At 37.5% G+C, this 15,320-nt stretch overlaps 1 protein-coding gene across 2 annotated transcripts; it reads right to left on the bottom strand.

Annotated features, from left to right (window-relative positions):
* Positions 1-1,188: 1,188 nt before the first annotated feature.
* Positions 1,189-10,356, bottom strand: sub1b (SUB1 regulator of transcription b). Of its 2 annotated transcripts, none has more exons than XM_007250465.4 (5): positions 10,249-10,356; positions 5,053-5,122; positions 4,748-4,870; positions 3,528-3,636; positions 1,189-1,543 (listed from the first exon to the last, which is right to left on the bottom strand). In XM_007250465.4, the coding sequence occupies exons 2-5, from the start codon at positions 5,119-5,121 to the stop codon at positions 1,464-1,466; spliced, it is 381 nt and encodes a 126-aa protein (XP_007250527.1). In that variant the 5' UTR covers position 5,122; positions 10,249-10,356; the 3' UTR covers positions 1,189-1,463. The 2 variants fall into 2 exon arrangements, with proteins under 2 accessions (XP_007250527.1, XP_015461608.1); XM_015606122.3 differs by having other exon boundaries at positions 10,229-10,313.
* Positions 10,357-15,320: the final 4,964 nt, after the last annotated feature.

The following is a 15,320-nucleotide window of genomic DNA, read 5'->3' on the forward strand; positions in this document are numbered from 1 at the left end:
TCGTCTCCCTAACTGTAAAAAAAAACAGCAATCTGAACGCTCTGCTCTTTAGCTGGACAATAGCATTGATGATAATCATCACCTCCACTCTGGAAGTGCATTAGACTTCCACCACTACAAAAGATCTCCATAGAAACTGGCACCTGAGCAGTCACTGGTGAAACCTGAAAGTGTAGAGTAATTATGCGTCTTTCATTCGTACTGCAGCTTATGAAATGTTATGAAGTGTTGACTGTGAATGTGTTCAAATGATGCGTTCAAATTATAAGTAATTGCGTTAAGTTGGAACCAAATCTGCGAACCAAAAGAAAAAAAGCTTGTTTAGGTTTTTTTTTTTTTTACATTTTCATTTATCTATTCAGATCTATTCAGGTTCTCTCATCTTTAAAGTACCCTCGAAATCTCAGGGTGCTTTATTTTTTCACAGCGTGAAACTCAAGTGACACTCAAAAAATTAGAACGTTTTCACACCGCAGTTGCCATCCCTCCTCCTTTCTAAACCTCAGACCCCCTCTGCTCTACGGGTAATCGTAACTAATGTGCGCCTTTGCACGCAACACTATAAACCATGTTGTCTCAGAGATCAGTGCTGGCAATACAGTGGCTACCATGATTTAAGAGCCTGATTTAATTTGGTCCGCAAATGCAATTGATGCAAGATGGCTCTTCTGGACAGTTAGCTGAAAGGGCTGTTGTTGCACTGGAGTCTGGTCTATGTCTGAGTGGGCGTATGGACAATTATAATTCCTGCTCCCACGCGAAGGCAAGCAAATTATACACAGGCACTTAGCACTGGATGCAGTAAGCACCGCACAAGAGCCAAAAAACACGCTGTTGGTTTTAGACTGTCCGTTCACGCCGCTTTCTCGCTCTGGCTGTCGAATGTTAAAAGCACTCGAAAGCATAACTCAGCTTGGACGCGTAAAAGCAGTCCTCAATATGTACCTTGAAAAAACAAAAACAAACGGAAAAAAAAAACTGCTCTTTTGTGCATCTGAGATTCAGTCGCTTGTTTTTTCGTTCATTTATCCACCATTCACTCATTCATTCGAATCTATCTAGTATTTAAGTTGACACGCAGTGGCCAGACTCCAAACCCAAATATAACAAACACATGTCACAGAGAAAACCCACTCAGACACCCTATGTGGTCTTTATTACGTACACTAAGAGTATAAAACAATCAAGAACGTCTTAGTAATTTTTATTCTCAAAACAACTCTCACCCATATTGCAGACCGACAGTCATCCATTACAAACATCAGACCGCAGTTTGGAATTCTGAACAGCAAATCATCAAAAACAAAAACACGCTTCATCTAAACACCAACCACATACAAGCGGAGAAGAACAAAAACCTGCTTTACAAAGTGCCCAGATGTCAAAGAATGGAATTCTAAAAACACTTTGCCACGCCCTCCCGACCCACCCCGAACCCCCTGCTGAAACACACATCACAGGTCTTATACTCTTCGTATTGCGTCATCAATGTCCGACATTTGTTCCTTCAGCTGGTTCCACTGTTCTGGGTTCAGTGAGATACCTAAAGGAGGGAAAAATCAACAGAAACTTGTAAAACATTAATTAAAAGCAGTGAGTGCCTCTCAAAATCAGAGCATCTAGACGCCCACCCACCCCCAAGGCAGTCCACATTTTTGCATTTGTTAGTGAGAGTTGGAATCAAGCAAAAATGTGAACTATCTGGGGGCCCGAGGGAACGATCTGAAAACCACAGATTTAGAAAAATCAATCATGTATGACTGATTCACGTATTAATCACATATCAGGATTTTTTGCAAAAGCAAGCAAAAGCAAACCGCCTGGTCTTTTTTCACCTCCTCGACCTGAACATGTACTTTAGACCAGCTGTTTGCTCTCCACTCCAGCAAAAGATGCTCCACATATGAGCGGCAAGAACAAAATTCAAGAACAGATTAGTTTATATTACATACAGCTACAAATCACTTATATTTGTGAATGTGAAACGTCCAACTAGCCAAATCTTATATGAGCAAAAAAATCTGATTTAAGCAAAGTGGCTTATAGTGTGAACGTAGCCTTAAATATCTTTGAACTTATATGTATATATGTGGCTTAGTCTTGCCCAGATGCTGACACTCAAAGAAAAGCATGAAGTTACCATGAGTAAACAGGGTCTATGACAACTGTGTTCTTTTAAAGGGGAAATAATATACCGCTTTTTTAAAAGTTCAGAATAGGAAAAGGGTCAATGGATTATACGAAACATGTTCATGGAGTTCTTTGCACACAATCCCGCACAAACATATCTCAACAGCTCTATTCTTGGTTTAAAATAAACTTTTTAAGATGAGGTGTTTTAGCGCTATATAACTTTTATGCAAATAAGGTGTTGCTGGCCAGACCCCACCCAGCCCAAACACCTTCTTAAATGCAGTGGTTTCTGAATGATTAGTACATTTTAAATTAACTTAGGGTGTTTTTTTATTATCATTATTTTATCTGGTTAAAACAGACTCCCACCTGAGTGTGAACCAAAGCGACTGCACCGAGACCCATGATAGGATGTGGTCTCAGTCTGGTGGTTCCTTTGTGGTAAGAATGTGATCCGACCCAACTATCAAATATACACCTCAGGTTTAAGCTTAATGGCTGTTCAGGGGCAGGGTAACCAGATTTATTTCCCACAATTACTACAGCTATAAACAAACACTGTCTTTAAAACACAGTGTTTAAAAGTGCAGCAGCCATTTTTTTACATTCAGTGTTAAATCAGCTTTACACTGCACAAATATACACGCTGGTCTGGAACACAGAACTTTATTGCTCAATGTATCTTCTCGCTATATTTATCTTGTTGCCAGACAGCTCTGACCAATCAGAGGAGACAATATGCTTGTGTGGTTTGTTGGGGCAAAAAAGAGAAAAACCCTACAAATAAAAAAAATAAATAAATAAAAAAAATAAATAAATAAAATCATCAACTGATTTAGACCAGAAAAAAACAATTATCGATGTGAAAACATACTTATTTGATTTGACATTGCCAATATATACTTCTGCATCAGGCAGATCGCAAAGACAAGAACGTGTGGGCAGTTCAGCGGACCAATCACAGCTGTGTACACTTTGCATAGTTAAACTAGCAGACCAAAAGGCAGATCTTCAACTAATCTAGTGGTTGGGGCTCTGGTAGGGTTTGACAGGTGGTGCCAGGGTGGTTCTATACAAATTTTCTTATTGTGATGTTAGAATAAGGGAGCCACCAAAATGACTAAAACAAGCATTTGATTCCTGACACCAAAAACTTTCAACTGACTCAAAGAAACAGTTTTTTTTTTTTATAGGAGCAGTGGAGAGTGGAAATATAAGTCGAAATATAAAGGCACATAAAAAGTGAGTTTTGCATAATATTTCCCCTTTAAGTTAAAACATTTCTGTAAACTATACAAAAAGTGTTTTTTCCAGTATTAAAAAAGTTGGTTATTTAAAAAAGCTACTTTGTGTTTCAATACAGAACAATATAGTCATAAAGGTTTGGTATTTACCTTTTTTGCCAGGCTTCATATCACCGGCTTGGTCCATCCAGTATTCACGAATGTCAATCAAGACTTTTCCTTTAAAGTCTCTGACACTAACATAGCGCATCTTCCCAATCTGAAACAGACATATTCTTTAAGCTCAAGACATTAAAATCTGATCCTAACATGTGATACAGCAACAGTGTTTGTGGGGGATAAGCTCTAATATTTATTCAGTTACAGGTGAAGGACTGGTCACTGGTCACTTCTGGTCTGTACTTCCTGAAGTTGTCTTTTGTCTCATGCATGTCTATCTGCGTCCTTGTTGTTTTGTACATATAGTGTCTCACATTCTTTTATATTTATAAACTTATTTTCTGTACTTGCTGTAATTTTTGGGAAGGAGAGTAACGTAATTTCAATTCTCTGTATGTCCTGTACATATGCAGTATTGAAAATAAAACTACTTGACTTGACTTAATGTTGAATCTTGAGGTAGGTTTTGGATCACTCTGCTATTATATTCCATTGACCTGTGCAGTGCTACTGCCTTACGCTCTACTCTGTGTGTAAAACATGACAAGTTTTTACACCTTCTTTTTATACCTTCAAAAAAAACTGTAGACAAAGGCTTGTGTTTTAAATAGATTAATTTACAGCACTTAATTTTTAAAATGCTGATGGTTCATCTAGATATTGTTTAGCATATTTATTTCATTAGCATGATTGTTTCATGCAGGTCTTGTCTTTACAAGCATTGCTGCACAGTGGAACGGTGCACCACCACCCATTCAGCAAAATTTACCTGAGCACACCTCACTTCCAGACCACCACACCCATCGACGTAGATATACTGGTAAGCTTGGGTGCTATTTAATTGACACAGGAACAAGGCATGAAAATAGACTGTTGCTGGGGTGTAAGATAGCAATTAGAATCGCAACAAGCCTTGTGCAGGGGGTAAGATAGCTCCCAATGTCTTTAAATATTAGAATATCATATTTTTAAATATACTGCCCAGCCCATCTATATATCATAGGTTTGCACTTTGTAGTTTAGTTTTTTTTTTGGTATTTTTTTGCATTTTTATTTTTAAATACTGAATTTGGGGTAATAATGAAATATAAATTAATTTTTCTGTGAAACATTCCTTTTTGAAATATTAAACAAGCTGTGAATTATTTAAAGATGTTACTTTTTTGTTAAACCTTCTATAACAGCAAAAATATTTGTGTACTGAACTGCACCTGGAACATGTTGTCTCCGGCACTCTTATCACTCTGCTTAGAAGAACTGCTTGGTTTGGAGGTCTCTCCACTCTTCTGTTTCTTAGCAGGCTTCTCTGGAGCGCTCACCTTCTTCCTCTTGGCCTATAATAAATATGACAGACACAGACACTGATGAGTACAGAGCTTTGTTAGATTTGAACTTTTTTTTACGTGAGTAGAGACAGACAGACTCTGGAAAGACACAGTGCCTGTGATCTAAAAACAAAGAAAAACATACTGTAATCCATGGAATTTAAATATTTATAAAATAAGAAGGATCATACCTTTGTCTCTGCTTCGCTGTCAGAATCACTGCTGGACGTGGAGGACAACACTTCTTTTGATTTGGGCATGCTGGTGCACACAAAGACACAAGTGTTAGTATAAAAAGTCAGCCAACACTGCCCCCTCGTGACAGTTTTGTAAACTTCAGAATACCCAGAATCACTTGTATCATGCATTAAGACCTAAAATCCCGAGCTAGTACATTACTTGCTGCACGTATGATTATTTTATTCTGATCTTGCAGTGTTATTACAATATGAGCATTGCCAATATTGTTTCCTATCTGTGTGGTGTAAATGTACATCTATAAAAATTCCTGTGCCAGCCACATCATCCAATAAACTTCTGTAAAACACACACAGGCGTTTCATTTCAGGCGTACACTGTGTTTTTGTCAGTTTAATATAACGCAGCACACTATAGGCTTCTATAGAGTGGCAGTGCCAGCAAGTGATCACATATACCACAGGCAGTGGCATTTATACGGTTTATACTGTATACTAGTCAATCTAGTCTAGTCTATCATAAAAAGTTACAATACCTGAGTAGTTCAGTTCAAAATGTGAAACTCATTACATACTGTGTTACACACAGAGTTATCTATTTTTTTTTTTTCTATTTTATTGTTGATGATTATGGCTTACAGCCAATGAAACGCAAAAATATGTGTCTCAGGAAATTAGAATATTATACTTTTGGCATTGTGGGCAGTGTGCCAAATCCTGCTGGAAAATGAAATCCATAAAAGTTGTCAGCAGAGGGAAGAAGCATGAAGTGCTGTAAGATTTTTTGGGAAAACACTGCACTGACTTTGGACTTGATATAACACAGTGGATCAACACCAGCAGATGACACGTCTCTCCAAACCATCACTGAGTGGGGAACTTCACACTAGACTTTAAGCAGCTTGGACTGTGTGTCTCTCCACTCTTCCTTCAATATTCATTTCCCTGGTCATTGGACTGGTCGTCGTGACTCTGTGAAATGGCAACCCAGATAACCTGACCTCAACACTAGACTTTTATCTCTGGGGTCATCTCAAACAAATTGTGTATGCTAAGAAAATCCACAACAAACTCCACCTTCAGCACATTTACTTTATAGAGGCTTGTGACAGCATTTCTCCAAAGATTCTCATGCGGGTTCTTAACATCTTCACATGGATCCTGTACCTTCAGCACCAAGGACAAAAGACTGAACACAGAATAGCTGTGCATTAAAAAAAACATTGTTGTTGCAAATTTCTGTTATATATTTTGAACCATAAGAGATAATGCAAATAGCAAACTTGCCATTGATCCAATATGGCGGCTGTTGTGGCCATACTGAGTGAGCCATACCTGGGGCTGATAAATTAAATGATTTAAAGTTGTTTTCAAAATGGGAAAATTAAGATTGAACATGGCCTTCGATGGACTGTCGGCCTTTCCAGGGTGTATACTGCCTTCTGCCCAATGCCGGCTGGGATAGGCACCAACCCCCTCCAACACAGACAGATTGTCAATTTATAGATTGTACATCTTCGCATATAGAGAGGCTGGTGCTTCTGTCAGATAACCTGTAAAGACTAAGATTGTAGGGCTGCTAAATTGAACTTTTGTTTGTTGTTGGGTTCATACTAGTTTATTAATATAGTTTTGACTCCCTGGAACAAATAAATAATAAACAATAATAGCGCTAAATATGGCTGTTTTTTCCTATTCTTATAATGGAGAAAGATATATTTAAAGAATGTTGAGATCTGACCTCAATCCGATCCAACAATTTGGTGTACTCTCCAAGTTTGAGATAATAGGCTCCTGTTTCATATACAGTAGTAATCATTTGTACAGCTATGAACTAATGGTATATCTGCTGTTCTTCCATACTGAACTGGTTGCTATGGGAACTTAGGTTATGTTAAGGCAAAAACTGGACTGCATGGTGAGATTCACAGGTGTGCAGACTTGAGCAGGTGAGGTAAAGCGAGCATTAGAATAGGAGCCGAGCTCACATGACAGCAGAAACTGAGGGGGCGGCAGAAAACGTTGTTGAGTAAACGACTAATATATATATATATATATATATATATCATTATTATATTAGTCAGCCACCCTGCTTCAGTATCAGGATAATTTCTGACTTAGGCCAATCCACATAAAAATGAAAGTGTAAGCACACCTACACATTTAAAACAGACACATATCTGACCACTTAAATCACTTTAATAAGTGGTTATAGCAGTGTAAACCGAAACTAATTTGACATCCGAAACCCGTACAAATGCAACAGAAACACCAGCAACAATTGCCATTCATTGAGTGAATTTGCATATTCTGTCTCACACAGCAATTAGATCTCGGTCTGAATAACCCAAAACCAAAATACCAAATAAAAGTGCATGTGGCTGAAATCTTATTAGGATACAATCCAGATACTAATCATGAAGTGACCAGGTTTAAAAAGGGTCACTTATTTTTATGGTTCCTGCAGTTTGCAGTGGTTATGAGCCAAGTCTTTCATAATTGGCATGAAATCCTACCTCACGTACATCAGCTGATAAACTAAGCTTCAATAAACATGCCTTTAACCCTGGGACAATCAATATCCATAAACCATGCACTTGTTTACTCATATGAGACTAAGTTCAAAAGCCAGGAAACTACTGGGAAAACTGAAGACAATAAATGACCAAAAAATTACAGGAATTGTTACAGGGATTGTGTAAAATGGGATAAAACACTACCTGTCCATATGAGGCTGAAGGTTCACCCACATTCTGCTAAGGTAGAAAAATTGACTGAAACTAATGATTCTACAAAAATGTACATGTATTATTCCATTTATTGACTACTCCAAATGTTAGGCTTTTGTTTTCTCTCACTTTGCTCCTATAATAGATCAACAGCAGCCACATCACCCCTGCGTTTCCTGTAGCGTATTGCAATCTGTAAGTATGATAGCATGCACAGTCACTGTGCGTTAGAGCTTAGACCAGGCCCAGAAAAACCCAACCCGACCCTACCTGTGCACATTCTGTCTGAGCATTATAACTTGCAAAATGAGCCTAAGCCCAATTTAAACCTGACATGTTTTTAGTAAGTAGATGGTTAAAACTTTAACGACAATTCCAAGCTGTATGAATGAGTGAAATCTTTTCAAAATTATGTTGATGAAAAATGCAATGTGAAGAAGCACAGACCTGTTATTTAACAAACCTGCTACACACAGAGCGCTGTGTTTTCCCAGTGGTGAAGTGTCTATGCTTCCTTGTCACTCGTATCTAAAGGCTGGTTTATACTTTTGCATCAAACTCAATGTGCACCTCCCAAGATATGTAACAATTGAGCCGTCCACACCCTTCGCCTTCGCAGTTTAATCTGCAGTGCAACCCAGAGATGCGGACGCACACAAGCAGACGTATAAACATGTCCCCAGCACACTCAATAAGGCTACGCTGTAGACAACGCATTTACTTGACGCAGAAGTATAAATTGGCTTTACAGTAAGTGTTCACTAGCACTTAATCCTCGACACATCCAATTCATTTCAATAGAGAGGCGCTGCATGCTGTGGTACCATGCTGGGTTGCGTTGAACGCAGTCTCACCATCCGGAGAAAAAGTTCAGCAGAGCTCAACTTCATTCAAATTAATTCGGACGCCGCACTGCATCCAGCCAATCAGGCAACAGCAGGCTCCTGTCACATGCATGTCATATGCATACAAGCCTCACACACACAGAACAGAGAGACCTGCCCTGGATCGGAGAATGTATTGAAGAAAAGTGTTAACTACCCGGAGATATTTGGTGGAAATGTCATGCAGTCAGTTACAAAGGGACGTGCTTGGGAGACGTTGGACCTTCTTAACAGGACAACAATCTATATTTAAATATATTTGGACTGTACTTTTTTTTGGATCATTTTAATTATTACAAGGCCACCTAACTTAAAAATAATGTGTGGATATATGGAAATATTTGGAGTGCATTATTAATATCATGCCATATCATATCGTATGCATTGAAAAAAATGTATTTCCCATTTTGTTTCAGTAGTGTATTCTTGATTTATTTATATTTTATTCAGCACTTTGTCATATCGCCAAGAGTATCATTATCACAAAAATATAATTAAATATTGTGATATTAATATATATAATAATAATAATATATAGCTCTGGAAAAAATTAAGAGACCACTTCAATTTCTAAATCGGTTACTTTTTATAGGTATATATTTGAGTAAAATGAACATTGTCTTATTCGATAAACTATGGACATTTCACCTGAATAGGTGCAGAGCTTTCAGACCTCAAATAATGCAAAGAAAAAAGTTCATATTCATAAAGTTTCAAGTGTTCAGAAATCAATATTTAATGGAATAACCCTGGTGTTTAATCACAGTTTTCATTCATCTTAGCATGTTTCCTCCACCAGTCTTACACACTGCTTTTGGATAAATTTATGCCACTCCTGGTGCAAAGATTCAAGCAGTTCAGCTTGGTTTGATGGCTTGTGATCATCAATCTTCCTCTTGATTATCTTCCAGAGGTTTTTAATTTGATAAAATGAAAGAGACTCATAATTTTATGTGGTCTCTTATTTTTTTTTTCCTGAGCTGCATATATTATGGTCGTACTGGTTATTGTAACAGGCCTATCTCCTGTAACTGTACAGCCCAAAGCTTGGCACTCAAAGAGAGCTCCTTAACACACTTAATACCAAAAGCAAATGTGAACAGGATAGGCCACTGTCTAAAGGTGTCAGGAGCTGAGCAGACCTGCTGTGGAGCTGGAACCAGTGACTGGGGCCTGCTGAAGATGCTGTGTAGGTTAGGCTACACCTGAAAAAACATGGCTCGGTTTGGTGGTTTCAGCAAGACCCGGATTAGGAAAGCCTAAAATCCCCGTATATAAACAGTTTATTAACTTCCTGATCTTATTATCTGAGTTAATTATTAAATACCCGGCTGTTCTGTCACTCTGTTAAACTGCCCACCTGTAACATTAGAGAGCTTAATCACTCAGAGCAGCGGTAACTGATCCACCGCTCCGGCGGGACGGCTGAACACAGGCCTGCGCCCAGACTCTCACACAGAGCCGCCCTTCCCTCACACACACACACCCGCTCTACACACACTAACAACCAGCCGCCCCCGGTCTAAACCCGCTCCGTCCCCCGGTACTCACTGTTACCTGCATTTATAAACACTCACGTTAAACGGAGCCGTTAGCTGGATGCTCTCTCACAACGAGGACTTACAGCGGCGGGAAGTCTGGGTACCAAGAGCACCAGCCAATCAGAGCTTTGTTCAGTGCCGCGGAGAATTATGGGACATGTAGTTTTGTCTACATGTGACTGGCCCTGTAGGTGAATCCATAGACTGAACAGAGAAGATTAGCGATTAATGATGTACCCGTAATAATATGAATCTAAGCCCACCTTATAGTGACTGTGGAATTATATTTAATAAAAAATAAACAAAATACATTTTTTCAGCACTTCTGTTTATTATTAGTAAAATCCACCCAATGGTCACTTAACAAAAATGTAAAAAAAAAAAAAAAAAAAAAAAAACGTAGAATAACAGTTCCGGCTAACTGCTGCTCATATAATAACATTTAACAACACGGCAAAAAACTGATTTATGTAATTTATATTAAAATGAAGTTATTTTGAGAAGGGACTGCCTATTAAAAAAAGCAACAGAAGTTGTTCATTTGTTACAGTTCATGTGTAACATTTCTAACATATTTAATGTGTTTTACTCATTTTTTGTCCCACAACGTTAATCCTTTACAGCTTCAAAAACATATATTATTATTTTTTTATTTTATTTTTTTACAAAATATTATGTACCAAACATAACTACTCATAAAATACATACAGATTTGATGACTGTGTAACTAATATATATATATATATATATATATATATATATATATATATATATATATATATATATATATATATATATATATATATATATATAGACAGTGTTTAGGTCTTTGGTGTTTTGGGTTAAATCGCGTTACTAAGCAACAGTTCGGTTTAGAAGGTTTAGATTTGTATATTGAAGCTCACTTTGGATTGAGAAGTTCAAGGCTGAACACGAGCGATTTTGATCTGCGGATTATCCTCAACTCACTTCACCAATTCTCACTCATTCTCACTCTTTTCTCAATATTTCTCACTAATTTCTTATTCATGTCTCTCGTTTCTGTCAGTGCTTCTCACTATGCCTTTCCCATTGTATTTTTTTTTTACTTCGCTTTGCCCTGGATAACACCGCGGTCACGCCATCTGCACTTAGAAAACGCTTGGTCGCGCTATCGACACCGAAAACTTTTGTGCGCGTCTAAACCGTGTTTTACTGTAGCCGCGTGCACAGCGCACCCGGCCTGGCGTATTTTTCTCTAACTGGACCGAACTGAATTCTAATTAAATACCCCTGCTGTAGTAGATCAGTCCAGATCATACCATTGCACTGATTTATGCTGGATTTTACTTTAGACACACTAGCTAGATGTAAAGCCTTACGCTGCTCATGTCAGACTGTGACTACTGTACAAAAAAACAACAACAACAAGAATATCAAAAGATGGAATTCAGCCATGTGTGTGTGTGTGTGCGTGTGCGTGTGTTTAATTTGGAAAATAAAAAACCTGGCCTGACCAAAGCACCACCCTGGAGAGTGTCTTCTGTTAGAATTGTCATTTTAGTACATTTTAGTTATTTTCTGTTTCTTTGCCAGGGATTTAGTCAATGTCTAACACTGACATCAAGTGGATGTAAGTGGAATAGCAGACCTGAGACATTATCAGAATATTGTGCCTTGTGGCCCTTACAAATATCAAAAATAATTACTTAAGGAAAATTAGCATGCAATGAAAACGTGGTTGATCTAGAGGTGCAGCAAACGATTTTAATTATTCATAGTGACATTGTTTATTTTAATTGCCATGATATTTGACCAAATTTTGCCATGACAAGATGCAAGGTAAGTATGGAGACAATATGACAAATATTAGGTGAGTTAAATATTATTAAAGGTCACCTTCCGTCGTTTTTTCTTTCATTTTAAAATGTCTAGTTGTGGTCTCTAGTATGAATGAATGACATGTGAGCCGTTTTTGTAAAAAAAAAAGTGCTCAGGTGTCTCTGTATAGCTCTTTTTTAATGGACTGTTTTAGGTGTGTGTCCAAAATGACCGGATTCCAGCTTTGCTCATGAATATTCATACATGCAAACAGCATGCAAATATCTCTCCTCTGATTGGCTAGGAGCACTGCGACGCCCCTCCACCGCTCTGCCGCTCACTGCCTCCCACCTCCTGATGAGCGGTGATGTTGCGTCGCTTCAGCTCCGCCTCTGGGAGTTTCTCGAGCCAAGGTGGGCTGGTCTGTGAGTTTCTGCCTACGTAGGCAGAAAGATAATTCCAAATTCACCCGTTTTTCGGAGGGGGGGAGGGGGGATTTCTTTGCTTAGCTCCTGCAGACAATGGGGGCTGCAAAACAGTTTAATGTGCAGGTGTACACATTCAACTCGGAGAGACCTACTGTATTCCACAAAAAACAAGAAAAATCGGATTTTCGCGGAAGGTGACCTTTAATTACTGAACATTTAGTACGTGTCTTCAGTCACTTGAAAATAAAAGAGTGTGAAGGTTGTGATTTCACTGGGATGTCTTTATGGGGTGAGTTTTCCCAGATGTGCACATGAAATTCTCACACACTTTTAAATAAATTATTTTAATATCCCGAGAGCTGTGAATTCTTAGACATGATTTAATAAATAGCTTGATATTTTTATGAATATAGCTAAAAGAATAAATAAAATACCTTAATTATTACAAAGCATTACAAAAAATATTATTTAAATCCAGTGTTGCATTAATGTTTATGACCACTGCACAAAGCCTCCAGCACATGTTTTATTACTAATATTATTAATAATAATAATAATAATATTATTAATAATAATAATTATACTATATATATATTATAGTAATAATAATATATTATAATATTATATAATATTATTATAATCGGTATTATTATGTTCTTCTTCATCATCGTATTATTATTATTAGATTATTATTAGTAGCAGTAGTAGCAGTAATAGTAGTAGTAGGAGTAATATATAAGGCTATAAACTATATTTCTTACCAAAAAAATTATTTATATCTTCCATTAAAAAACATACGGGACTTTACTGACGTTAAAGCGCGTGGCGTCACAATATATAAACTATTTTCATATGAATATTATAGTCATATCTTCTATAATAACAATAAATAATGTTATTTTTATTATTATCATTGTTATTATTAGTAATAATATTATTGGGAAAAAAGCATACGGGTCTTTTAGCCGCGGGAGCGCGCACGGTGTATAAGATTCGATTTATTTGTTTTTATTTAAACTGTTTCTGAGCTTTACGGAGCAGGAGCAGTTTTTACACTCCGGAGAGCGATTTCATCTTCTTCTACAGACTCACCACCTGATTTATCCTTAGGATTGTTTAATTATCTACATTCTCTTTTAATTATTCTGTGATTGTTGTGTTTTCTGTGTTGTTGTTGTTTTTTTGTTTGTTTTGTTTTTTGTTGTGTTTTTTCTCTTTTAGGTAACCGGATCCTGTGAGGACCGACGCCGCGCGGTCGGATATGGACTGGCAGCGGACTTCCAGCGTCCATCCACTTGAGGTCAGTAAGCTCGAAATTTCCCGCGTTTTAGACCAAATTCACCATCAGGAACTAAACTGAATAAAACTGAATAAAAGTCAGAAATAAAGTTGGAGATGGATCAGCATGAATTAAAGTGAGTATCTGTTCTGCAGGCGGAGTCTGGAGCTCCAGAGGCTTCACCTCCTCACACTCCGCCTCTTTCTGTGAGTCTCTATTAAACTGCTACACCTCCATCAGACCCAGTATAACCTCACTTTAACTCTTTCAGACTCGCTTATAGAATCCAGCTCAGTTTATTAATATCAGAACCACAGATTTACTGATATGGATGAATTATAAACCATTAAACCTAAACGGGTTGTTATTGAGTTGTGATAGTTTAGCTGCAGGGTCATAGCGGTTTATCTCAGTAACGAGTGTGCACTAAGTGGAGCTGACTAGTGTAACACATTAGTTAGCATTTATTTTATTTAATAACGGTAGCAGACTGTGTAATTGTCTCTACTTGGGTTTATACAGGTCGGTTTATGTGCTCAAACATCATCAAATAAGCTCATAAAATATCTACTGGGCTGTTCAAAACATCAGTGTTGGCAGGGTCATACCCAGCTTTGCATAAAAATTACATTTTACATTGCAAATAAACTAAATTGAATTTACAGTTGTTACATTTGATAATAGACAGGCCAATAGAAATACTTCAAACTGACTTGACATAAAAGGTTTTTACTTTGTCTTGTATTTTTTTTTTTACATAAGAACACAGTGGCAGTTTTATAACACATATTGTTAAATATATAGTAAACTAACTAAGTAAAGTATATTTATAGAGTACATTTAAAACAAAAAAATGGTTTGAATACAATTATCATTTGTGTCAATTGCAGGTGGATTCTGCGATGGACGGCTCAGATGACTGCAGCGTTCTGTCGCTGGGTGAGGTGCCAATTTCCTGGGTGGAACTGAATGCCTGCATTAAGGAGGTGAGAAAAAAACAATGAAAGATTAAATTACAGTGAAGCATCACTGTCACACAGCTGCACCCAAAACCACATACCACCTAAAGTACTAAAACATTACAGTACCGTATATAGTATTAATTAGAGCCATACAGTATATATAAAATGGTAAAGTTGAGATGCCTACAGGTCTGTGTTCAGTATTATTTAAAACAACACACACCAGCTTGGATGTAAACTCTTGTATTTGTTAATATTTTTTTGGGTGTTTGTATTAGAAAATGGTTAGTATACATTTTCCTATGTTTCAATTACAGGTGGTTTCTGAGCCGGAGATCAGCCCACAGCACGTCGACGTTCTTCTGCCGTCTTGCGTGAGTCTCTATCAGACTGTTTTTGTTGAGCAGCCTGAATTTGAATAGATGATTAGTTTTTCTTTTAGGTTGTGGCTGACTTGTAAATTAAATACAAATAACCATTAAAATGTTCTGCATATTAACATTAAGGCTTCTGCAATGTCCGTATCAGAATTCAGATTAGTCTTTTTGCCACTGTTTGTTTAGAATTGAATATTTGTATGGTTTCTCTTGAACAGTGCCAGGAAGCACCGATTGCACACCTGCCCACCACCACCACCAC

This window comes from Astyanax mexicanus, chromosome 22, assembly GCF_023375975.1.
Source record: "Astyanax mexicanus isolate ESR-SI-001 chromosome 22, AstMex3_surface, whole genome shotgun sequence".
In the NCBI taxonomy this organism is placed as follows: domain Eukaryota; kingdom Metazoa; phylum Chordata; class Actinopteri; order Characiformes; family Acestrorhamphidae; genus Astyanax; species Astyanax mexicanus.

What these genes read in the sequence shown, in the direction of transcription:
- sub1b (XM_007250465.4), bottom strand. Translation starts at nt 5,121, where the DNA reads ATGCCCAAATCAAAAGAAGTGTTGTCCTCCACGTCCAGCAGTGATTCT. An exon ending in ACAGCGAAGCAGAGACAAAG is followed by an intron (nt 4,871 to 5,052) that starts GTATGATCCTTC and finishes TATTTATTATAG; the next exon opens with GCCAAGAGGAAGAAGGTGAG. An exon ending in TATGAAGCCTGGCAAAAAAG is followed by an intron (nt 1,544 to 3,527) that starts GTAAATACCAAA and finishes TCCCTCCTTTAG; the next exon opens with GTATCTCACTGAACCCAGAA.